The following is a 26,639-nucleotide window of genomic DNA, read 5'->3' on the forward strand; positions in this document are numbered from 1 at the left end:
TACAACAGGGTGTGGCCTGGTACACTTCTTCTACTCCTGGAACTACACCCGCCTCTACTCTCCCTCATTCATCCATCCAGTCACCAGCCAACACATGTTTACTGAGCATCTACAAACCTGCTTACGTCCAGCACTGTATGAGATGCTGGAGCATAGTGTGCACAGAACAGCCTGGTTAGTGCTCTTAAAGAACCTTCCATGTAGCCTGTCTCTGTACCCATCATCGGTGTCCCTCATTCTCCATCATCAGGTCTTTTGCCTGCAGACATAAAATCCTCCCCTAACTCTTAGACTTAGCATAAATAACATATTTCAAGCTAGACGTCAGGGAACATCATGGTCACTAAGAAGTTTCTCTGCTCAAAGAGCCAAGTGGTCTGGTCTTGGGAGGCAACAGCAATGGTCTGGTCTGAGTGCCTGGTCTGAGAAGGCAGGAACCCTCCTGTGCCTCAGGGTATTTTTAAAATCTGGTTGATTTAGGGTGAATCAATGCCTAAGTGCCAAGTTCTCTTCTGTTAGCCTGGGAGCAACCTAAAGACAAGAACCATGTCTGTTTTTGAACCTGCAACCAAATCCCCACCGGGGTAAATGCACTTACCTAACTAAGACTGGGATCTTGGGCATCTTCTTGGAGACTTTAAAGAAACTTGTGTCCCCTTTGTTGTCAGTGAAGTACACGCCGGCCACACTGGTCACGAGGTTGCCAGGGAACGTGAAAAGCACCCTTTCGTCATCGCCCTGGTTGGCCCAGTCCCAGGCCTGGCCTCCAATGAGCAAGCCCCCTCCACGTTTCATAAACTTGACCAACTTTTCTGTCATGGTTTCATTGTAGGCATCAATGCAGTAAACCCCCAGGGAGTCTTTCACTTCGGGCTCAATCTTCGCCTCTACCCCAGAACCCTCAAGGATTTTGGCCAGGGGTGCCAGGGACGGGTGTATGCCAATGGGAGCCCCAGGGGAAGAACAAAGCCAACCCACTGCATTGAGAAGAAAGGGAGTGAGCTGGGCTTCTACCAAGTAGTCCTCGTGGGACACCACCACCAGGCGGCCTCGGCCATAGGAGGAGGCAGCAATGAGGACCTGGCCCATGTCATTCACCATGACCGGAAAGGAGGCCTCTCCAATGAGAAGCAGTTCACATGGGATGGCATCTTCGGGGACATCCCAGCTGGTCACTCCATTCATAAGGGCCTCAAAGGCAGCAGAGGGAGTCGCCATGGCTGGATCGGCTTCTGTAGAGAGAAAATCAAAGACTCAGTTTGGGGAAGGACAGATAAACAAATAAATAAACAAGCCAAACAGTTCACTGCTCCCCCAGCTGGGGCAATTCTTCTGTCTATGCAGACGAGACTGACTCTATGACATGACTCAGGGACTCACCAAGGGGGGTCAAGGTATCCAATCCAGGAGAATGCATCGCACCCTGACCAGTCCTCCTAAACTCCTGTGGTTAAACTAAAAGAGCCCGGCACTTTTCTACCGCAGAAGGAAACAAACAGAAATGAAGGCAGAATTGTGTCCCCAAAGAGATACATTCAAGTCCTAACTCCCGGTACCTGTGAATGTGACCTTCTTTGGAAATAGGGTCTTTGCAGGTACAATCCAGTTAAGATGAGGCCATACTGGATTTGAGCGGGCCCTAATTCAATGAGTCACGTCCTTTAAGAAGAAATCCGGATGCAGACAAGACACACAGGGGAGAATGCTAAGAGATGGGAGTGATACATCTACACCAAGGGCGGCCAAAGGTTGCTGGTGAGGACTAGAAGCCAAGAGAGGGAGGCGAGGAGCAGATTTTCCTTCAGAACCTGCAGACCGAACCACCGTGCCAGTACCTTGACTTCAAACTTCTGTGCCCCCAGGACCGGGAGAGAATAGATTTCTGCCGTTTGAAGTCCCCCAGTTCATGGGAATGTCTTACAGCAGCCACCGGAAACACACACACTGGTGCAGCATGCTGTCCCCACCCCACTCAGCTCCCACACCGATCTCACTAAGTGCAGCTCGGGGACCCCAGAGTTTCAGTCTGGAAAGCCTGCGTCCTCTGAGAAGTGTCCTTGGTCACAGTCACAGCTGGAGAAGAGGAAAGCGGAAGTCCTCTGTGGCTTGAATCCAGAAGCGGAATGTATGCAACACATTATGAAACGATGGCCGATTCTCACTTGTGCCCAGACACCGTGGAGACGGGTGTGTATATCTGTGGCCGTGGCCTCGCATAAATCTTCTGCTGCTTCCCCGTGAGCTCCCTGCTCGGGATGCACTACAGTCTGACCTCCACTGTGGGCACGGCACTGGAGCGATCCCCTCAAGAGCAGATGTGTTTTCATCATCAGGACACCGAGGGCTTGCCGTTCTCACTGCCCACCCGGTGGCACCGGACAGGGCCGGTCCCCGAGGCTGTCACCACCAGTAACGTTACTGCCTGGGCCAAGCGCAACATCTTCAACCTGCTGACCCATTTACTTTCCAGCCTTCTCTTACCCCTTCTGAAAAGTCCCAGGTTTTTAGTCTTGGGCCTGTAACCTCTTTACTTTCTGTTTCCCTTGTCAGAGAATATTCTCTCTGAAGGCAATATGGCAAAGCGGCTCCAAGCCCGGACTCTGGAGGTAGGCTACCAGGGCTTGAATCTCAGCTGTTCGCTTACTGACTGTGAGATGGGCAGCACATTTCCGTCCTCATTTCCTCATTCATTAAGAAGGGATAAGAGGGGCGCCTGGGTGGCGCAGTCGGTTGGGCGTCCGACTTCAGCCAGGTCACGATCTCGCGGTCTGGGAGTTCGAGCCTCGCGTCAGGCTCTGGGCTGATGGCTCAGAGCCTGGAGCCTGTTTCTGATTCCGTGTCTCCCTCTCTCTCTGCCCCTTCCCTGTTCATGCTCTGTCTCTCTCTCTGTCCCAAAAATAAATAAACGTTAAAAAAAAAAAAAAAAAAAAAAAAAGAAGGGATAAGAGTATCTACCACATCAGGTTGTCCCAAGGATTAAAGGAAGTAACAGGTTAAGTGCCTTTCAATTACTTGTTTCATATATATATATACATATATATATACCTGTATATATACACACTCATATATATATATATATACCTATATATATATATATATACATATATACACTTATATGTGTATATACACACATACACATGTATGTTTGCTTATAATTATTTGGTTAAGGGTAAGCTATTTAACTTGCCAACGTGCATAAGAGAGAATTCTTACAAAGTGAACAACAAGCAAACCTAATGTTAGAATTTACAAATACTGGACTAAGCATTTAATGATTTTTTTTAAGTTTATTTATTTTGAGAGAGAGATGATGGGGGGAGGAGCAGAGACAGAGGGAGAGAGAGACAATTCCAAGCAGGCTCCATGCTGTCAGAGCACAGAGTCCGACGCGGGGCTGGGTCTCACGAACCATGAGATTGTGACGTGCGCCGATGCCAAGGGTCGGATGCGTAACCGACTGGGACACCCAGGTGCCCCTAATGATTCTGATTTTATAGTTTTCACATTTTGGAGCCAATGCTGACACTAAAACTAACAATGACTACATTTGGTTCTCAAATATTTCCACGGGCCTTTGAAAAGGTCCAAGGCACAGACAAAAAGGCCCTGGTTCTGAGGTAACGAATAAACCCAAGATCCCTCCTGAAGGAGCACGTTCTACCATTTGCAGAGGCCTCTAAAACTAAAGAAGTACTAAATTTATTCTTTTCCCTTTAAACTAGCTCCTCTTAGGCAAATTATGCGAGCTTAGTGGCCCTAGTTGTTAAGGAGACATCTACCTCAGAGAAGCTTTGAGACCACAGAATCAGCAAGTGATTGGTTGCCAAGGGCTTGTGCCTTCTCCGTTCTTCCTGGTGTCCACAAATAGCCAGGATGGCAAACCACACAGGCACGGTTGTGTCCCTTCTCTCTCCTGTCCCGTATCCAGCTGGTCACAGGCCTGTCAAGGTCATCGTTCATGGTTTCCAACCACACTGCCAGTAACCTACTTCGGGTGCTCGGTAATTCATTCCTCGACTGAAGTGATCCAGTTTCTAAGTCACCAGGGTCTTGATGATCTGGCCTCTGTTCTCCTAAGCCACAAATCACATTAGTTCCCAGAAGAGAACCCCCGCCTGGAGCTTCGCCTTTTCCTACAGGGTTAAATCTGACACCTTTATCCTGGGGTTTAAGGTCTCCGGGGCGGGCTGCTCCTTCCATTTTCCAGCCATGTCTCCGGCCATTCTGCAGTTTCCAGAACACTTGGCATCCCTGGACATACCCTGCTGTCATTTTAGATTCTCTTTCCTTCCTGTTCCCTCTCCCACATCTTTCTATCTGCTGAAATCCTATCCTTTTAAGAGAAGATATTCACAGAAGAGGACATTTAAATGGCCAATTAGTCTATGAAAATATGCTCAATCTCACTTTCAGGCAATTCACGATAGGATGCATGATGCTGCCCACAAGATTGTCAAAAAAGGGAGATGGTGAGGGAGAAAGGGAGGGAGGAGGAGGAGAAGGCGGAAAAGGTGAAGGCAGACAATAATGCCCAATGTCCAAAAGGTTAAGCGGACACTACTGCAATTTGCCGGACGGGCCGAGAAGCTGAGAGCGATCTGACAGATTGCTTTGTCAACAGAGTGGCAGCTCCGTTTCAGAGCCGAGCCTGTCCCCAGACCAGCAATCCCTCTTCTGATTACCCTGCTTACAGAAATAAGAGCAGCATTACAGATATATGTACAAGGATGCTCGCTGCCATACGAAACTATGAATGGAGACGGATAAATGCAAACCTAGGAGATAAATGATGAAGGATGTTTTCTGGAACCATCTGTGACTCTGTGGGTGCAGCTCTCTACCCTAAAGCACACCTATCCCACTTCCACAAACTGTGGCACCCCACAGCCCATTATGGCAACGTAAGACCCCAGGGCGCAGCCCCCAGGCAGCCACCCCACCTGGAAAGAGCCTCCCGTCAGATCCCTCCTCTGGGGGCCCTTGTCGCTGTCAGTGCAGATCCTCCAAAAATGCTCAGAGCAGGGAACTCACATTTTTCTCTCACTAGCTGTTTTTCCAGCTAGTTCATGGGAGAAGAACTATCTGTGGAAAAGTGACAAAGACACAGGCAGATGGCCTCGACACCTGAAAAGGAGGGGACCAGAATAAAGAGGGCTCTTCATGTGGAGTTGCCTCCTTCTACCTGTCTCCTGGGCTGGATTAGTGGCCCGAGGTGAGTGGGGTTTGGTGGGGACACTCAAGCTCACCTCCTCTCCGTCCTGCATCATGAGTGGGGACTTGAGTGCAGCCTCAGCTTTATACCAACACTGTGTGTGTGGCAAGCCAGCTTTTGAGACGGAGAATGTCTGAATAAAGTATGATCATCTATATTGTAGAATATCCCATCACTGTTACAAAGAATGCGTTAAATTTTGCACGTACGTAGAACACCTTAGGTGTGTTTTAAATGAAACTTTCAAATCACTGTACACAGGACACACACCCGTTTTTGTATGAATGAAAATAGTAATCGTTTTAGTAGTAGTAATGACACTACAGTGCTTCCCAGGCTCCAGACGTTACTGGAAGTGCTTTACATCAGTTCCTTGATCCTAACAATACACCTGTGAGGTATGTATTATCACTATCTCCATTTTATAGGTGGTCAAAAACAAAAAATGTGATGGTTAGAGAATGTGTTACTTGCTGAAGTCACACAGGTGTGAGCGGTGGGACCCAGGATTCAAACCTGGGGAATCTTATACTGGAGTCCACACTTGTAAATACCGGAAATAGATAAGCCTCTTAAGTACCAGGATTTTATATACGATAAAAAAAAAATCTATGGAGGCCACATTTCAGCATGCGAACGTTCACTGCATCAGGAAGAGACGAGGCGCACAAGTCTGCATCCTTTGAACTGCTGTGTGTATCACAGTGAAAAATAACACAGATAATAGAACTTCAAGCAAACATTAAATGAATGAGTATACACATCATTGGCCTGCTCAACCGATCATCTCTCACTCATTCTAAAATGTCTTTGTTCATCTCCCAATCGGTTGAGCATTTACCCACCAAGAAATCTGATTTCCTCCTCTGTGGGGGTCCTTGAACTTTGCAGCTGGTTCTGTTCCCACTTTAACCAGTTATATCCAGGACTGCAGCACTTGACTGTTAAACGAAATGCTTCCTGTTTATGCCCAAATCCCTGTTTGCTCTCCTAGCTTGGGGAACGCAGATGGACACGGCCTGGGGGAATCCCTTTTATTTCTCTAAGTTCTTCATCCTCCATTCTCCTTCCATGGCTCCTGCTTTCTCTCCTTTGGGCCAACTCTGGCCTCTGAGCTTGCTGGAACCCAAGGCACCCATAAAGCAGAAAGTACCTCAAGCACAACTTGTAACTCTACAAATCCCTCCCCCTACCACAAAGAGGCCTCATGCTACCTAAATGGTGTTTTCCTGTAAGAGCTGTATTTGGAAGGGAAGGAGGGTAGTGGGCTGGTCTTGGATAATGTGCCACATCCGGCATTATGGTTTGATTTCAAATCCCCAAAGCAGGATACGTGTCTGAAATCAGGGGATATGTTTGATTCTTTGGATTCCCCAGGAGAATGAAGACGTACTCCATGGATGGGTGACTGGGAGATGGATGTGGGTATCAAGGGCAGGCCTAGGATCACTTCTCCAGCAAATAGCTACCTTGGCCTTGATGAATGAATAATACCACAGACATCCAGTCCTATAGGTCTTCCCTTCTCCATGCCATTTTCTTCCACGAGCGCCTGTTTCTTTTTCCCTGTATACATCCAATATCCTTTCCAGTGTCCATCAACTAAACTAGAGTTTGGGTGGGTTCCCCCTTCTTTTGCATTCTGTCCTACGTACTTACAGATCAGTCTTACTTGTTTTTCACTTAAAAATGGTTTCATTGGGGCACCTGAGTGGCTCAGTAGGCTGAGCATTTGACTTCGGCTCAGGTCATGATCTCATGATTCATGAGTTCAAGCCTCACACCTGGAGCCTGCTTCAGATTCTGTGTCTCCCTCCCTCTCTCGCTGCCCCTCCCCCACACTCACTCTCTCTCAAAAAAAAAAAAACATTAAAATTTTTTTAATGGTAAGGAATATGTAATGTGTGTGGAAGGACACAGATGGTAAAACAAGTTAAAAAATTAAACATTCCTACGTAGCTACTACCCAACCTAAAAAACAGACCATTACCAATGTTTTTGAAGGCCTCCTCGTGGCCCTGTCCCATCCCTCCCCCATTCCCTAAAAAGCACGATTCAAAATGCTGTTTTCTGTTCCCCTGTTCCTATCTCACTACATTCCCTTAATTCCTGAGTTCCCCTGGGGCTCTCTTTCCCTCACTCATATTTGCTCAGTTCTCTCACCAGGAAACTCCCAGGAGAAGGCATCACGCAGGAGCCCCGGAGTGGTGACCGGCCTGCCTCCGAGAGCAGAGCGTTCTATCAAAGGGACAACGTGCAAGACAGGTCATTCTCAACCTCAAGGGGTTGTTGATAACCTTCTTCTGGTGTGGGATCCTCTCCGTTAACCTCCAGGCTCCCACCCCAGCCAGACTATCCTACGCAGGCTCAGAACCAGTAGGCAAAGAGCTTGGCGGTGACGTCAAGGGAGGAAGGGAGAGGGGCTGGGATCGGGGGAGGTACACGGGTGGGGGGCGGGGGAGGACAGCATGGGGAGGAGGGGAGCGAAGCGGAAAAGCTCTGCCTGGCAGGGAATGGCTCCAGACCCGCTGGCACGGTTGGGGTGAGGTAGGGGTACACAGACAGACCACTGGCCCTTCCTGCACTTACACGCTCCCGCGCGCGCGTGTACACACACACACACACACACACACACACACACACACACCAGCCTCCAGCGGGCCGGTGAGAGTGGGCAAGGGAGCTCAGTCCCCGCGCCGGTGTTTGCAAAGATCAAAGGGCAGTAAGACAGAAGTGATGCTCTGTCACCAGCCACCTGTGTGACCCCGCGCGAGCCCTGCCTCCTCCCTGGGCTGCGGCATTCTCCTCCGACGCAGCTGCGGACGAGATGCTGTGCTCCCGCTCGGGCCTGCGCGTCTCGACGACACAAAGCACGCAAACACAAACATCAGATGTCAGAGCCCAGAGAGGGGCAGCACTGCGGCAGCGGCGACGCGGCGCCCAGGCCAGAGAACATCACCAGCAGGGGCGCGGACACGGTCAGCGAGAGGCCCGTCCCCGGCCTGGGAGCCCCCCGGCCCCGCGGCGCGCCGCTGCCGCAGGTCCGCCCGCGCCCCCATCGCGCCCCCTCGGCCTCCGGCACCGCCCTCCCCGGAGCCGGGCCGAGGCCACCGCCGGCCGCCCCTCCTGCGCTTTCGCAGAGGGCCACTCACCAGGTCGCCCTGCGACTTCCACGGGGACAGCCGGAGGGGGCAGGGCTGGGCGCAGAGGGGACGCGCGGTGCTGCGGGGAAGGGGCTTCCCTGCGGGCGGCGCCGGGCAGGCTGGCGAGCGGGCACCGGGAGGAGGGGTTCCCGAGGAGTCTCCTCCTCCCCACTTCCTCCCGGGCGCGACCGCCAGCCCGAGGGGCGGCGCTTGGCAGGGGACAGCGCTTCTTTGTGTCGCCGGCCCAGTGGGCTCGGCGCTGCGACGGCCCCCACCCTGGCAGAGTGGACGGGATTAGGGACATAAACTCTACTCGTTACCCAGGGCAAGGCTGAATAAATGATAGGGTATCAGTTCTTAGGAGGAGCTTAGATCTCCATTTGGTTGGGGGGAATGTACTTGACGCACTGCCAAGGGGAAAATAAAAACTGTAGGAAGCTGTTGACAATGCTTTCGTTTTTATAGTAAAAACTAGCCCTTTACGTATTCGTATTGCGGTGGGAGAAGGCCCGCTGCGTCTCTACCTGTTAATACCGTTTGCCCTGAGGAACAGCAGAGGGCAACTTTCCTAGAGCTCTGCATTGTTACATACGTTACTTCTGTAAGTGAAAAATGAGATGATATTGCAGACAGACAATAGGCAGCCAGAGTTTATGCATCTGGGTCCATTTCCGTTCCTATTTCTACCTCGAACTCGCTTCCAGTAACCAGCTGACTGTCGCTCCTCACTTCGTCTGGAGCCTTCACCTCCCTCAGGTGCTAGCTAGTTCCAGCATGTGAAGTGCAGGGTGGCGCAGCGGTTAGAAACTCAAGGCTGTCACCAGATGCCCTGGATTCAGATCGCGGTGCTACACTTGACAGGCTGAGTGGCTTCCCCAGAGTTACTCTGCACTTCAGTTTTACCTGTACACCGGGGATGCTGAAATTAGTACCTATATTACAGATCTCTTACAAGGCTTAAATTAGGTGAGTGAATACTTACAACGTTCTTAGATCAGTAAGACTGTACCAGTGCTTCTTAAGTAAAATAAATATTCCAGTTGTGCTAAGATTCAATTCTTCGTGTTTCAGGAAAATGCATCCAAGTCATGTTTCCTTTCGGCACCTCCCTTCAACCCCCTTTCCAATTTCCTTTCTTCTTTAAATCCTTCCCCAAACCGAATCATATCAGCAAGAGCCAACAGGGGGATGTGGGTAGGTGAGCTCAGTGGCATAAAACATGGAACGCAGGGAGCAGAAACCAAGAGAACCTCAGTTCAGGCTCCTGCCCAGTGAAGGACCACCTGTGTGAAAGTGAGCAGGCAGGCAGATCCTTTACCTCCCACAGGGCTCAGGGCTCCCAGATGACGGAGGAGGAGGGCTGGAAACTTGCCAAGTCCCTTTCCAGTCTGAAATGCCACGCAAGGCAAAACCCCCAAATACTGAGTTTCACGAAAAATGTTAAGGGGCAAAACAAAAACGCACATATTGCTTACATAAAGATAAATACAATAAAAGTACAAAAACATACATGAGAAGGACAGAATATAACTTAACATCTGAGGATGGACACGAGATTTGGTGGAGTAGGGATTTTCACTGTCAGGTTTTGTTTCTTAGAAGGAGGGGACACACACACACACACACACACACACACACACACACACACGGCGGAGTGGGGGAGACCAAGTGCGCTGAAGCGAAGGTAATAAAAAAATGTTCGCATCTGATAATTCTGTTACGTTATTGTCTGTACCTATCTGCAGTTTTGGAACATTTCATTATGAGAAGTGTTTTTAAAAGGCATAAATTCCTGGAGAACAAGAATGAAGCACGAAAGAAATAAGACCCAGAGTGGTAGAAAAGGAGCAGAACCAGACACAGGGATGGAGAGACCGCAGGGAACCCTCTTTGGAAGCCATCCGCCTCCTTAGGCCCAAGCGGTCTCAGGCCCAAAGCCCGACTACCTTCGCAGGCGCCCCCTCCCCCGCGCTCCCCCGGACCCCGGGGCGGGTCCGTCCTTCTCCCCCCCCCCCCCGTCCCCCGCCCCCCTGGGCGTGCGGGCTTGATAGGTGGGCCTGATCGGTGCGCCGGGGGGGGGGGGGGGGGGGGGGGGGGGGGGGGGGGGGGGCTGCCCCGGTTCTACCGGTTCTAGAAACGTCTTTGGACGAGACTCACCCGTTATCCAGCAGTTTGCACACCGGGCTACTTCGGAGGGGGAAGGGACTCCTCTGCAGAGACGCAGAGACGTGACAAGGAGACAGGGCAATCAGCCTGCGGATTTGGTAATTGGTGGAGGTGGGGGCGGGAGGCCTGTGGGGGGAGACTGGCTTCAGTGCGGAGAGGGGCTGGGGGGGGCGTGCATTCCGGGAGCTGATTGGCGGCTGCAGCGGTGGGGGGGGGGCGGAGCCTGGCCGGCCGCCCCCAGACCTCAGAGGCCCTGCTTTGTGTCGGGTTCTGGGAGAGGTTGCAGCCACGAATTCTGGACGGTGTCCCGGCAGGGCTCCGGGAGTGCGGCAGGGCGATTAAAAAAAAAATAATAAATCCGTGGGACTATTTACTAACAAGGGAGGGGTTGGTAAATATAGATTTGTATGTAAGACAAGGATGAGTTAAATCTACATATATGTGCCAGGAGTTGGGCTGTAGCTATATTCATATTTTTAATGAACATTTAACATGGTAGTAAGAATGGAGAGCTTGCATTTTTGTGCGAAAAACTTTTAAAATATATGTGCTTATATAAACACAGGAATTACATGGAAAACACATGAAAATATTAGAATCAGTTCAGACAGTTAAGAGTAGATTACTTTTAAGTATCTTTACTTCACACCCCTCTTTAACATTTCAATGGTGATATGTGTCATTTTGTGATAAAAAAACGATACATTTAATCAACTAAAATAGATAAAAAGATCCTTGCTCAAGTAGCTGGTAGCCTCTATAAATATGATTTCTCCCTGTGTGGGGGATTCTTGAACTTTGTTCTTCGTCCTGTCTCATTTCAGTCGAGAAAGAGTGGGCTATAACAGGTGACTTCTGAGTGGGGACTGGACTATATGGCCCTGTCTTGAGTCCATGTCTGCTCATCTAGCTTGGTGAGCTCAACATGAGAAGCTGGGGGAAAACCACCTGTCCCTTTTATGGCTGCCGGTCCCAAAGACCTGAAAGGTTCCTGTGGCCTCTGCACATTCGCCTGTTTCCTCACCCTTCACCCCTCACTGCGCTGGCCCCTGTTCTCTGGGTGCCTAAGGAGAAGGTGTCCCTGGCCAAACTTCTCAGGAAGCGACCATGAAACAGCTTTCTCCCCTCCTGCAAAGCAGTGTCCAGGCTGGACCTTCCACAGGAATGCGGACTCGGTGGTAAAGGGGATAGATGACCTCATCCTGTATGACTTCACGGTTTCATTACCACTCACCACACTAGAGGAAACGTAAGTCTAGACCTATGTTTTCTTCTTCTTCTTCTTCTTCTTCTTCTTCTTCTTCTTCTTCTTCTTCAGATTCTCCACTTCATGTGGCCATAAACCGGCACTTCCTAATGTCCACTTGACGGATGGATGGACAAGAGACGTGAACGTGAGGTCAGCCTATCATTTTCTTTCTATATCTGCTGAAACTTCAGCTAGTTCTAGCCTCTCTCTCTTTCAGACTGCACATTACTAGCTCGGTTTTAAATCCTATATCCTTCCTTATTTATACTTTCTCTAGCGTTTCTGTTTTTCTTTCCAGTTTCTACCTCGAGTAACAGAAATTGCCAGGAAATCCTGAAAGTACTGAAATAAATTTGGAGATGTTACGTTCTGTAAATACTCGGCTACATTGGGATGAATAAACAATTTGTTAAAAATCCATACTGTAAAATATTATGGAGTTCTAAAAAGGATGAGCTCAAGTTATACCTTGAATGCTCCCAATATATACTTTCAGTGAAAATCTTGTAATGCTCCTTTTGTGTATTTATGTTTATCTAGCAGGAAAAATAAGGACATATTTGGCTACCTCAAGAAGTGGGGCGGGTTGGCCAGTAATTTTTTTCTTTAGACATTTTGTATTTTTAAAATGTTACAAAAATAATTTTGAAAAAAAATAGGACTACTCAGTAATACCACTCTTAGGTATATACATATACCCAAGATGTATATATACATCACCAAAAGACATGCACTAGAATATTCAAAGCAGCACCATCCATAATAATCTAAAACTGGTGGCTAGTCAAATGCTACCCTCCCTGCTTTCTGACCCCTAGTGCTCTCCTGGCATTATCTTCTATTATAAGTGTCTTAAAAATGACCAGCAAATACTGAGGATTTATTTTCAAAAGCTCTTTAAAGGAAATTCTAAAGGATGTATCTCAAGAAGAAATAAAATAATATTACATAAATTATCTAAACTGTAAGACAAAATGGTAAGAGACTTCTAAATCTGGCGTTGAGGGGATACCTTATTTGGAACAATACTTCCACTGAAAATTCACAGCAATAGATGTTGGACAAAATATAGGAAACAATGGAAGACTTTGAAGAGCAAACAACACAGGGAGAACTTGAGAAGCTACAGTCCCAAGGGAAGAAAAACACAGGACATGAGTTCCACATCTGCTGTGGCTTTTCGCTTTAGGACAGTTTCCAGTTCACAATGCATTTCACGAGCTGAAAGTGTCAATCTTACTGGTTCAGGATTCTCAAACCAACTGAACCCAAAGGGCAACATTTCAGACAAGAAGAAGTCCCTGAGAAGTGAATGTAAAAATCTATGTACAAGTTCCCCTTAATTTGTCCCTGGCTGACTGACTTTCAAGCTCTGTGCACACAGGGATAGACCCCCCACCTTCCCCCCCAAAAAAACTTGTTGAAAATAGACGCTAACATGCTAAATAGTTGAGCTATCAATTCAGTAATTGTACTGCTCTGGGAACAAAGCAGTAGAGGACAAGTCCCACAGAAGTAAGTGATTCTTATCAACACTGCTTTCAGTTGAGAAAATCCATGGCGTATCAATAAGAATGACACCTTAGGAGTAAGCATTAAGGGTGGGTAAAGGAAAAACTTCAAATGTACCAGTTTTAAGAAAGCTTAAAACTCAACTTTGATAGTATGAAAGTAATCTTCTGGTACTTTTCTGTTCCCCATCCCCCCAAAAGTCCTCTTTATAATTTTTCATTCATGATGTCCTGCACCCCATCAAAAATTTAGAGGGAGGCTAAAAATCAGAAGACATGGCCAAGAACTCAAAAGAAACAACAAATAATAGAAATAGACTCACAGGTGGCTTGGACATTTGCATTCTTAGGGACTTACTTTAAAACAACTGTGATCCAATGGAGTACTACGTGGCAATGAGAAAGAATGAAATATGGCCTTTTGTAGCAACGTGGATGGAACTGGAGAGTGTGACGCTAAGTGAAATAAGCCATACAGAGAAAGACAGATACCATATGTTTTCACTCTTATGTGGATCCTGAGAAACTTAACAGAAACCCATGAGGGAGGGGAAGGAAAAAAAAAAAAAAGAGGTTAGAGTGGGAGAGAGCCAAAGCATAAGAGACTCTTAAAAACTGAGAACAAACTGAGGGTTGATGGGGGGTTGGAGGGAGGGGAGGGTAGGTGATTGGGCATTGAAAAGGGCATATTTTGGGATGAGCACTGGATGTTGTATGGAAACCAATTTGACAATAAATTTCATATATTAAAAAATAAATAAATAAATAAATAAATAAAATAACTGTGATCAGTATGTTAAAAAATTACAGAAGCCAGGTTGGAGGATTTCAGTATAGAATTAGAACTCATATATAGAAAACTATAAAAGCTCCATCAAAAAGCTGTTAGAACTAATAAATGAATTCAGCATATTCAGTATGGTTTCGGGAAACATAATCAACATATAAAAATTAGTTATGTTTTGGGGCGCCTGGGTGGCGCAGTCGGTTAAGCGTCTGACTTCAGCCAGGTCACGATCTCACGGTCCGTGAGTTCGAGCCCCGCGTCAGGCTCTGGGCTGATGGCTCAGAGCCTGGAGCCTGCTTCCCATTCTGTGTCTCCCTCTCTCTCTGCCCCTCCCCCGTTCATGCTCTGTCTCTCTCTGTCCCAAAAATAAATAAACGTTGAAAAAAAAAAATTAAAAAAAAAAAATTAGTTATGTTTTTCTATACTAACAGTGAAGTACCTGTAAAGGAAAGTAAGAAAACAACCCTATTTACAATAGCATTAAAAACAATAAGATACTTAACCAATTTAACCAAGGAGGTAAAAGATCTGTACACTGATAACTATAAAACGTTGAAGAAAAAAGTTGAAGACACAAATAAATGAAACGATATTCCATGTTCATAGATTGGAAGAATTAAGGTTAAAATGTCCATACCAACCAAAATTATCTATTAATTTAATATAATCCCTATCAAAATTCCAATGGCATTTTTTCACAAAAATAGAAAAAAATTCCAAAATTCGTATGAACCATAAAAGAACTCAAGTTTCTAAAGCCATCTTCAGCAAGAAGAATAAAATTTGAGGCATAAAATGCCCGATTTCAAACTATACTACAAAGCTACAGTAATCAAAATACTATGGTACTTGCATAAAAACATATAGGCCAATGGAAAAAAGTAGAGAGCCCAGAAATAGGCCCATACATTTGTATCCAACTCATTGTCAACAAAAGTACAAAGAACACACAATGGGGAAAGAATAGACTCTTCAATAAATGGTATTGAAATAACTGTATACCCACATGCAAAAAAATGAAATTAGGCTATTATCTCATACCATATACGAAAATCAACTCAAAATGCATTAAAGACTTAAAATTGTAAAGCTACTAGAAGTAAACATAGGGAAGAAGGTTCTTGACATTGATCTGGGCAATACATTTTTATATGACCCCAAAAGGGATCCAGAGCAACAGGCAACAAGAGCAAAAATAAACAAGTGGGACTACTTCAAACTGAAAAGCATCTCCACAGCAAAGGAAACAATCAGCAGAGTGAAGGGACAACTTATGGAATCGGAGAAAATATTTGTAAACCATACATCCCCAACAAGGGGTTAATATCCAAAATATGTAAGGAATTCAAGCCACTAAATAGTAAATGGTCCAATTAAAAAATGAGCACAGGACACAAGTGGACATTTCTCAAAGGAAGACATACAAATGGCCAATAGGTATATGAAAAGGCACACAAGTCCACTAATCATCAGGGAAATACACATCTAAACCATGACATATCACCTCATAACCTGTTAGAAGAGCTACTATCAAAAAGATAAAAAGTGTTGGTGAGGATATGGAGAAAAGGAAAGACTTGTGCGCTGTTGGTGTGAATGCATATTGGTATAGCCATTATGGGAAATAGCATGGATGTTCCTTCTGAAATTAAAAGCAGAACTACCTGCGTGCTTGGATGGCTCAGTCAGTTAAGGGTCCAGCTCTTGATTTTGGCACAGGTCATGATCTCATGGTTGTGAGATTGAGCCCTGCATCAATCAGGCTCTCAGCTGGGCATAGAGCCTGCTTAAAATTATTTCTCTCTCCTTCTCCCTTTGTCCCGCTTCCATGCTCTCTCTCTCTCTCTAAAAAAAAAAAAAATAGAACTACCATATTATCCAGGAATCCAGCTTTTAGGTATATATTCAAAGGAAATGAAATCAATATCTAGAAGTGATATTTGCACGTCCATGTTCACTGCAGCATTATTCGCAGTAACCGAGGTATGGAAAAAACTTAAGTGTCTAGCAAATGAATGAATGGATAAATAAATTGTTGTATGAATATACAGTGGAATTTATTTAGCCATAAAAAAGAAGAAAATCTGCTTCCGATTCTGTGTCTCCCTCTCTCTCTGCCCCTCCCCCGTTCATGCTCTGTCTCTCTCTGTCCCAAAAATAAATAAATGTTCAAAAAAAAAAAATTTAAAAAAAAAAAAAAAGAAAAAAAAAAAAAAAAGGGGCGCCTGGGTGGCGCAGTCGGCTAAGCGTCCGACTTCAGCCAGGTCACGATCTCGCGGTCCGTGAGTTCGAGCCCCGCGTCGGGCTCTGGGCTGATGGCTCAGAGCCTGGAGCTTGCTTCCGATTCTGTGTCTCCCTCTCTCTCTGCCCCTCCCCCGTTCATGCTCTGTCTCTCTCTGTCCCAAAAATAAATAAATGTTGAAAAAAAAAAATTTAAAAAAAAAAAAAAAAAAGAAAAAAAAAAAGAAGAAAATCTGGCCATTTGTGGCAACACGGATGAAACTTGAATGCATTATGTTAAGTTTTGAAATAATTCAAGGCAAATACTGTATGATCTCGTATGTGGAATCTAAAATAGTCGAACTCAGAAGCAGAAAGTAGCATAGTGGTTACTAGAATGTGGGAGGTGGGGGAAATGGGGAGATATATAGGTTAAAGGTTGCAAAGTTTCAGATATGTAAGATAAATAAGTTCTGGAGATCTAATGTATAGTACAGTGTCTATAGTTAATAATATTGTATATATACTTGAAATTTGCTAAAAAAAATAGATCTCAGTTGTTCTCATACACACAAAAAAGGTAAACTATGTGTGGTGATCAGTGTATTAATTAGCATGTGTGGTAATCATTTAATAATTATACATATCACATTGTACATCTTTTATATATGCAAATTTTATCTCTCAGTTCTACCTCAATAAATGTTATGAATTAAATGTATCATACAACTAAGTTATAAAATTTAGGAATTTTGGAGTATTCCTAAAACATTCAAACTAAAATGTTACAACATGTAATTTCCAAATAAGAGGAGCAGTAAAATGGGGACACAAAGGAGTAAAAGAGGGGAGAGGAATAAAAGAGACAAAGCATAAAAAATAATAAGCAAATAAAATTACAGAAATAAATCTATTTGCACTACTAATCACAATAAATATAACTGGAATAAATTATTCAGTGGTAAGTTATAAATTGTCAAACAATTTTATTTTACTTATTTTTTTAAATGTTTATTCATTTTTGAGAGCGAGAACGTGAGCAGGGGAGGGGCAGAGGGAGATGGGGACAGAGGATCTGAAGCAGGCTCTGTGCTGACAGCAGTGGGCCTGATGCAGGGCTTGAACTCATGAACCATGAAATCATGACCTGAGGTGAAGTTGGAAGCTCAACCAACTGAGCCACCCAAATGCCCTGTCAAACAATAATTTTAAAACCCAGCATTTAAAAAATACAAATAAGTTCACGATATATATCCTTGAAACATAGATTCAGAAATATTTAAAGCCACAGGATGAAAGAAAGATAAATCTTCCTTGGAAGTAAACACCAATCAGGGTAAACACTAATCAGAGAAACCTTGATTGATTGATTTAAATCTTTATTTATTTTTGAGACAAAGACAGCGTGTGAGCAGGGGAGGAGCAGAGAGAGAGAGGGAGACACAGAATCTGAACCAGGCTCCAGGCTCTGAGCTGTCAGCACAGAGTCCGATGTGGGGCTCGAACTCACGAACCGTGAGATCATAACCTGAGCCGAAGTCGGACACTCAACCAACTGAGCCACCCAGGCGCCCCAGAGAAATCTTGATTTGATACCTGAGCAAATTAAGAATTTAAAACAAAAAGCATTAATAGGTAGCCACAATATTGAATCCCTACATTATGATAAAATTTTCAATTTACTCCAATTCACTAGTAACATAGCCTCAAAATATATAAAGTAAAAATATACAGATCTATAATGATAAATTTCAAAATCTACCATTAGAGTGAGAGATTTTAACATACGTATTTTTGTAATTGATAATTCAAACAGATAAAAATTGGTAACGATATGGAAGATCTGGATTGCATAATTAATGCACTTGTTTTAAAGGTATATATAGGACATTATATAATTAGAAACTACACATTATTTTCAAGCACACAGATGAAACTCACTGTGTGGTAGGTTATAAAACTAGCTTCAAGAAATCAAAAGCACTTGATATTGTACATTCTCTGACTACATTATGAATTAGGCAACATTTACTGCAAAATAAAGAATCTTCATGTGAATAACTGAAAATTAAAGTACACTGTCCAAAAAATTGCACGGCTTAAATAAGAAACCATAATCAAAATTATAGATACTTAAAGCTACATGATAGCAAAATATTCATATCAAAGCTTGTGAGAGACAGCTAAGCAGTGACAAAATTTTATAGTTTTAAGAGCTTAACAAGCTAAGCATATACCTTAAAAGCTTAGAAAATAAGGGGTTCCTGGATGACTCAGTTGGTTAAGTGACCAACTTTTGATTTTGGCTCTGGTCATGATCTCACTTTTCGTGGGATCACACCCTGTGTAGGGCTCTGTGCTGACAGCATGGAGCCTGCTTGGGATTCTCTCTCTGCCCCTCCCCCAATCACATGCATATTCTCTCTCTCTCAAAAGTAAATAAATAAATATATTTTTTAAAAGCTTAGAAAATAAATAAAAATTCAAAGAATCAAGAAGTACTAATAAAATAATTTATGAAAAAAAACCCCTAAGGGGTGTGTGTGTGTGTGTGTGTGTGTGTGTGTGAGCGTGTGTGTAAGTATGTGAAAGAGCTAATAAAGTAGTCCAAATTCTGACAAAATTAGTCAAAATAAAATGAGAAAATATATACACACATTAATAATGAAAAAATGGGTCAAATAGGTGATGAAACTGTTTAAACAGATAATGAGAGAATATTATAAAACCATTTTATTCTATTAAGTTTGAATAATACACATATGTAATGGTAAAATATCTTAGAAAACAAGTTTAATGAAAATTGATTCCATAAGAAGACCTAAATAATCCTAAAATCCTTAAAGTAACTGAAACAACAAGTTTAATACATTCTGATAAAGTGAACTTCACTCCCTAAAGGTTTTGCTGGTGATTCGAGGAAATACTCAAGGACCAGATAATTACAACCTAGACCAAATTCTTCCAAATTCCACAGAATTCTTCTACAGAATAGAAATAGTGAGAATACTACTCATCTTATTTTATGAGATGATATCAATAACAGATAAAGTTAGAACCAAACAGGATAATTACATGTCAATCTCAATTCACATATACAAATGCAGATATCTAATGCTTATCTTTGTATCTTTACATAAAAGTTATTGCATATTTACCATCGGCCATTTGTTCCAGGAATGCAAAGTTGAATTAATATTAAAGATTGAATACTACACTTCATCATATTAACATATTTAAATGGAAAAAATATATGAGAAAATCAATAGCTCCAGAAGAAGCATTCAATAAAACATCTCCTCATAATAAAAGTGCTTACCAGAAGAAGAATCAAACTTTCTTATGGGACAAGGCAATTGCAAAATAATCATTGCAAATGCAGTATTTAAAGTTGACCTAATGAAATCTTTTCTCTTTATTATGTTAAGGATAAAACAAGATGCCCTTCTCTGCTTTTATTCTTTATACTGGCAATACAGTAAGACAGGAAAAAGAAATTAAAGGTATAAGGATTGGAAAGGAAGGAACAAAACCGTCATTATTTTCAGGTGATATGATTGCCTATGTAGCAAATCTGAAAGACTCTATAGGTAATTTTTGAACTATTAATGGAGTTTATCAAGCTTGATACAGTTAATATATAAAAGGCAAATGAATGATACAGAAGCAGCAATAAGCTACACAATATAAACTTATAAAAGAAAACATTTACAATAGCGGTAAAAATATAATGTACTTAGAAATAAATTTAATAAAAGTAAGCAAAAGGAAAGCAATAAAAATATTACAAAATATTGAAAAACATTAAAGATGAACTAAATAAATAGCATTATATACCAAGTTCATAGATGAAGAGGTGAAACATCTTTTTTTTTACTGCTTATTTATTTTGGGAGACACAGAGAGAGAGAGAGAGAGACAGAGAGAATCCAAGCAGGCTCCATGCTGTCAGCACAGAGCCCACACAGGGCTTGATCTCACCCGCAGGGCTCAATCTCACGAACCGTGAGATCATGACCTGAGCTGAAATCGAGTCAGACGCTTAACCAGCTGAGCCACCCAGGCACCCCAGGCACAAATCTTAAAGAGGCCTTTTCTCCACAGATTGATATATAAAGTTAATGCAATATCAATCAAAATTCTAGTGGGTATGTTTGTTTGCTTGTTTGTTTCTTGTTTTGGAGAACTTGACAAGTTTATTTAAATATTTATATGGAAGGTCAAAGATCCAAGAATTGTTAAAACACTTCTGAAGAAGAATAAAATAAATAGCAGGATCTTTATTACCATATTTCAAGACTTATTCTAAAAATAGAGTAGTGAGGGAAATAGATAACTATAGGATTAGGGAGCTTATAACAAATTCATGCATATATGAAAAACCAAATTTATTCAGATCACTAGTGTTGAGACAATTGATTATCCCTGTGCAATAAACAATATAACAATGAGTTTCCAGGTGGATTAAGACTAATTGCCAAATGCAAAACTATAAATGCTTTTAGAGGTAAATATAGTAAAATTAACGTATTATCTTGAGAAAACAATTTTCTCAAACAAGACAAAGTATAAAAGAAAATCTTGGTAACTTGATATTAAAATTCAAAACTTAGTTCTTTAAGAGCAATGGACATACAGAGAAAGAAAAGCTAAGCACCAAACTGAAAGCAAGTATTTGTGGCATATACAGCTGACAAAGGATTGACTATCCTCCACATTATATAAGGAAAGCATTCCAATGAGTCAATAAGAAAAAGACAAACAACCCACTATGAAAATGAGGAAAAGACAGGAACCAGGATTTCAGAGAGGATGCACAAGAGTTCACAGATATATGAAAAGATGGACACTTCATTAGTTAGAAGAGAAATGCTAATTAAAATCACAATGGAACACTATTTCATGCCCACCAGACTGGTTAAAAATGAAATTTGATAATACCAAGTTATAACAAGTATGTGGAGGAACAGAAACGCTCATCCATTGCTGGAAGGAGTAAAAACTGGCTCAATACTTTGGAAACGGGTTGGAAATAACCTAATGAAGTTGAACATACACCAATCTTATAGCCCAGTAATTCTAGGTATACAATCCAGGGAACCAGAGTGAGCCTGTGCATGAGAAACAGAAGACATGTACATGAGTGTTGAAGAACAACATTATTTGTTAATATCCCCTGTAGTAGGCAGCCTTTATAATGGCCCCCAATGATTCCTGCCTCCTGATATTCATGGTCTTGTGTAAGCCCTTTCCCTGGAGTGTGGGCTGCAAATAGTGACTCACTTCTAATAGAAGATCGCATGTCGCTTTTGAGATTAGGTTACAAAAAGAATCTGGCCTTCGTCTTTCTCTCTCTCTTTCTCTCAGGGAGCCTTTACCCTGGGGGGAGCAAGTTTCCATGTTTTGACTAACTCCTAAATAGAGGCCCATTTGGCAAGGAACTGATGTGTCCAACCCAAGCCAGTGAGGCCAAGAGGCCTGCCAAGAGTCACCTGAGGGAGTTTGAAAGGGGTTCCCCTCTACCCTCAGCCTTCAGATGATTGTAGTCTCGACACCTTGCTTAGAGCCCAGCCCATGAGAGGTACTGAGTCAGAGATTTCCAGATGGATTCCTGACCCACAGAAACCGAGCTAATAGGTTTTTGTTTTGTTTTGTGTTAAGCCAAGTCTTGAGGTAATTTGTTACATAGCACTAGATAGCTAATACCTTTTCCAAACTAGCAACAGCCTAAATGGAGAAGGGATAAACTATAGTATACTCATACCATAAACAATGAAAATGAAGGAACCATCAACAACGGTGAATCTCAAAAACTTGAGTATGTACAGTATACTGCCGTTAATATGAAAATTTAAAAGGGAAAGCAAATATGTACATATATGTTTCTGGAATGCACACACAAATCACAAAGCTATAAAGAAAAGCAAAGAAATAATTAATACAAACTTCAGGAGAGATGTCACCTCTTGGGGGAGGGAGAAGGGGGCTTCTAAGGTACTGCAATATCTTATTTTTTCGATCTAGGTGGTGGTCAGGCATTTTATTCATTATTCTCTAGACCATTCTTTGATGTTTTATAATGCCTCTTAATGATTAAAAAAAATCAAACCAAAGCAAAAAAGAAAGCAAGGTATTGAAATGAAGTCAATGGACAAATAGTTTGGAATATGAAAGGATGGATGGATGGATGGATGGATGGATGGATGGATGGATGGTTGGATGGATGGATGGTTGGATGGATGGATGGGTGGATGGATGGATGGATGGATGGATGGATGGGTGGATGGGTGGATGGATGGTTGGATGGTTGAATGGACGGACAGACGGACGGACGGACGGTTGGACGGATGGATGGACGGATGGACGGATGGATGGACGGATGGATGGATGGTTGGATGGATGGATGGATGGATGGTTGGATGGATGGGTGGATGGGTGGATGGTCTGCTAGATACATTTGGTCCTTTATGTCTAATTTGACTTGCACGTGTTCCAAGAAGTTTCATGATTATGTGATTCATAAATCCTTCCTTTCTATAGGTAAGGCATTCACAGTCCATTGCAGGTTGACTCAGCTCATTCATTGGCCAGCTTGGGCTGTTTCCCTGGGGAACTGTTTATAATCCGGCACTTACTGCTAAGGCCAAAGGCATTCCAGACTAAACGTTCAGCCTGCTTCTCCACACCTACTCTCACCGCCACCCCTCCGGCACCCTGCACCTCCCTCCCACAGAGCTGACACGCTCAGAGCCTTTGGGTGCCTAGAACACTGGAGTAGGTGAGGACATTACCTTTCGAGGGGTGGGGTGGGGTGGGGTGGGGTGGGAGTGTTCCCGTAAAGGCAAGCAACACCCAAATAATTCAAAAGCAAGGCCGCAGGAGATGAGGTAACATCACCTCCAGGGCTCCCTTTTAGCTCAAATCTCCGTAGCTCCTTGCAGAGCACACACACACAAAAGCGCAAGAAAATGGGGAAGGGGAAGTTCGTCCATCGCCTCCTGACAAGCAAGGGTGAAAAACAATGCGGCAAGAAGAAAAGAGAGACGGAGCTGCAGAGACTGCAGAGAAGGATCCGAGAGGTAAACAGCAAGAAGTCCTCTCTATTCGACACGTCTGCCACCCTCCCCTTGGGGCCCCGCAGAGGCCCACACCAGTCCCCATCCTTCCCTACCCCACACCACGCACAGTCTCCCTGGGCATCCCTCTGTCCCCGGTCTCCCCTCCCGGGCCACCGCACTTCAAGCAGTGGCCTGTGTCACTAGCAGGCCTCTTTGGGCCACTCACCGTTTGCCCCGCTCTTCCCTGCGGCGCGGGTTGGGGCAGAGAAGACCTGCTCGCAGGGGGCAGCGTCAGTTCCCTAAGGGAAGGCGCCTCTCAGGTGAGAAGGGACTGGGCGGCCGGCGACGCTGGGGACGTGGAAAGTCGCAGGCAGACCGGGTGGGAGGGGGGAGGCGGGGGGAGTGGGGGCGTCCCGGGAGCTGATTGGTGGCCGCAGCGCTGGGGCGGAGCCTGGCCCGCAGCCCCTGGACCGCAGAGGCCTCGCTTTGTATCAGTTTCTGCAGGAAGATGCGGCCCCAAATCCGGGGCGGAGACCCCAGCACCCGTCCAGAGAGTGCGGCTGGGCAATTTGTGGAAAGATAAATCTGAGAGTATTCATGAACAAGTGAGCAGTTGACATATTATAATATATTTATCTGTAAACAGTGCACACTTATTTCTAAGGACGAATTTAATCTATGGGTCCTAGATACATTTTTTAATTAAAAGCATCAAGTTGCATTAGAATGGAGCATACGATTACAAGAAAATCTTGCATCGCTTATATGAAGGGCGGGGATAAGAGTGAAGAAGTTGGCAATTGATATCTTCATAACCATTGAATTATTTTAAAGTAGCCCATGTTTTGTTTTATAAGTCACATAGTGCTCTTACTGCCACTTAAAGCTGGTGCTTTTCAGGGTTGTTGAAACACATATGATAACGTGTGAGACACGACGTTTTTGTTTTTTTAATGTTTATTCATTTTTGAGAGAGAGGTGGGGAGGGGCAGAGAGAGAGGGAGACACAGAATCCCAAGCAGGCTCCAGGCTCCAAGCTGTCAGCATAGAGCTGTCAGCACAGAGCCCCATGAGGGGCTCAAACTCACCAACCAGGAGATCATGAGCTGAGCTGAAGTCTGAGGCTTAACCCGCTGAGCCACCCAGGCGTCCCTCGAGATATGAGATTCTTAACTGATGGCTGTCTGTACTAGTTCCCGGTCTCTCTCCCCTCCTCTCCAGACCCTCACCCCAGGCTGAACTTTCCTTCCCAGGCCCAATGCGGGTCCTCAAAGAGCATATCGGTGATTTCAGAGGAGGAGGGCCTAGGGGGCTGGCGTGTGGGGAGGCAGCTGTGGGAGGAGAGGAGCTGAGTGGAACAGCCGGGCCCCCCATTGGCAGGGGATTAGCTGGCTGAGGTCCGTGCTGTCTTGGGTGGAGGAGATTTGCAGGCTGCACTTGCCCTGTCTCTTGCCAGCCGCCCCCCCCCCCCCCCCACCAGGAGCAAAGCCTAGAGGGCTGGCCCAGGGATCTCTGCCAGGGGGATTTTGTACTGAAAGCACTGGCCTCAGTGGGTATTGAAATGTCAAGGTCATGCTTTCTTGCTACCTATGCTAACTCTTTCTGCTGTCTGCATTCAGTATTTCTTTTTTTCCATAAAGGAGGTTGGGTGAGATGTTTTCACTCTCAAAGTCTGTGACCAAATGCTCAGGAAAAACAACTGAAAATGGTGGGTTTTGTGAGTGTGTCAGGGGAGAGAGTGGGGGCAGGCAGGCATGTGTCCTGCTGACTCTCAGTGTCTGGGAGGAGGAATATGGCAAGAGAGAAACGCAGCTGCCTTGGCAGAGAGAATGAGTGAGAGACAGAGAAAACTCAACGCCAAAGAAGCCCAGGTCTTTCAGGAACACTCTGTCTGCCTCCACAGAAACCCGCTCCCCAAGCACCCCTCTCAGCTGCACAAACATGCCCCGACATTGGCTTTGCCTTTCACCCTCAGAGGACTTTCTAGTCAGAGACGGCCCCTCTGTGTCTGGGAAGCTGGTTGCTCATTTCTAGAAACCCCTGAGAACTGAACCCCCATGTCTGCCTCCACTCTGTGGCCAGGCCTGGTGGGGCCGTTCTGAGGGAGACGAGGCTTTGGCAGGGAGGCGAGGAGAGAGGACAGGCGGCTTGCAGATTTCCAGAGAGCAGGAGACGGTGGTTGTACCAGTGAACAGAAAGGCTGATCTCTCCTGAGTAAGAGGATTCTTCCTGTCCTTTCTCCCTGGATGTTGAGCCCGTTGGCCTTGGGACTGGAGTTTCACCGGTGAGTCCTCAGTGTGCTGACTGTAGAGTTGGCCTCCACAATCGCCCAAGTCAACTCGATATAAATCTGTGTGTGATGTACTATCCGCACAGATACACCGAGTGTATCTGTCCCGGTAGGTCTGTTCCTCTGGAGAGCGCTGACTGTGGCAGGCCCCTTTCCACACCCCCGTCCCCCCAGGGTTATTCATTTGGAATTTGCTGCTGTTTCAGCTGCTTCCGGTCTCCACTGGGGCTTTGCCTGTGGCCACTACTGACAACTCCCTGGGGCTTTTCTTTATTTACAGAGATGGAGGGTGAACACTGGGTGGGCCTCACTCCCTGAGTGTTTGCCTGAGCCTTTTTTCCTCCTCCATACCCCTAAGAGCTCTATGTTGCATAACGAAGGGACTTGTAGGGTGAGAGGCGGACACTTACCTACACGGAATGTAACTCTTCACTGTATAGTCTGTGATAAAGGCCTCCAGGAAGAGAAATTGGCTACTGGAGGGCCCTTCTGGTTGATTCCTTCTCTCCCCATTTTTTTCCCTCACTTCCTCCTATGTCCCTCCCTGTGGGTTTTAATAGGGACTGAAATTGATTTGTAAAATGGAATTAATACAAACACAAGTACAAAGAAGAACATTTGTAAAGCTTATCTTGGAACATTTTGTATTTAGAAATCAAGTTTGCTCAGAGTCTTAGGAACTTCACTGAGCAATAAATATAATCAAAATAGGAACAGTGGAAGGATGGGGGAGAAATGAGGGAAGACTGGTGGGAAAATTATTGTTATTATTATTTCTAAGTTTACTTACTTACTTTGTGAGAGAGAGCCTGTGTGTGGGAGCACAAGTTGGAGAGGGGCGGGGCAGGGGGGGGCGGCGCAGAGTCCCAGCAGAGCCTGACGTGGGCTCGATCTCACAAGCCTGAGATCATGACCTGAGCTAAAATCAAGAGTCCGAGGCTTAACCAACTGGAGCCACTCAGGCACCCCCATTTTTCTTTTTAAAGAATGGTTAAGTGCTATC

The 26,639-nt window shown here is 44.7% G+C and overlaps 1 protein-coding gene across 4 annotated transcripts in view; it reads right to left on the reverse strand.

Moving 5' to 3' along the window:
• The window catches only part of TCAF1 (TRPM8 channel associated factor 1), a 54,381-nt gene extending 30,669 nt beyond the window's left edge, over nt 1-23,712 (reverse strand). The window contains exons 1-2 of one of the 4 annotated variants that reach the window (XM_030308666.2): nt 23,573-23,712; nt 599-1,232 (exon numbers count right to left, since the gene is read on the reverse strand). In XM_030308666.2, the coding sequence (XP_030164526.1) occupies nt 599-1,218 (620 nt within the window). In that variant the 5' untranslated portion in view covers nt 1,219-1,232; nt 23,573-23,712. Of the gene's footprint in view, nt 1-598; nt 1,233-8,364; nt 8,471-10,512; nt 10,681-23,572 lie in introns of those variants that run through there. The other 3 variants (XM_030308665.2, XM_030308668.2, XM_030308667.2) reach the window with 3 other exon arrangements.
• Between the last annotated feature and the right edge of the window lie 2,927 nt (nt 23,713-26,639).

The sequence above is a fragment of the Lynx canadensis genome, chromosome A2, assembly GCF_007474595.2.
Source record: "Lynx canadensis isolate LIC74 chromosome A2, mLynCan4.pri.v2, whole genome shotgun sequence".
In the NCBI taxonomy this organism is placed as follows: domain Eukaryota; kingdom Metazoa; phylum Chordata; class Mammalia; order Carnivora; family Felidae; genus Lynx; species Lynx canadensis.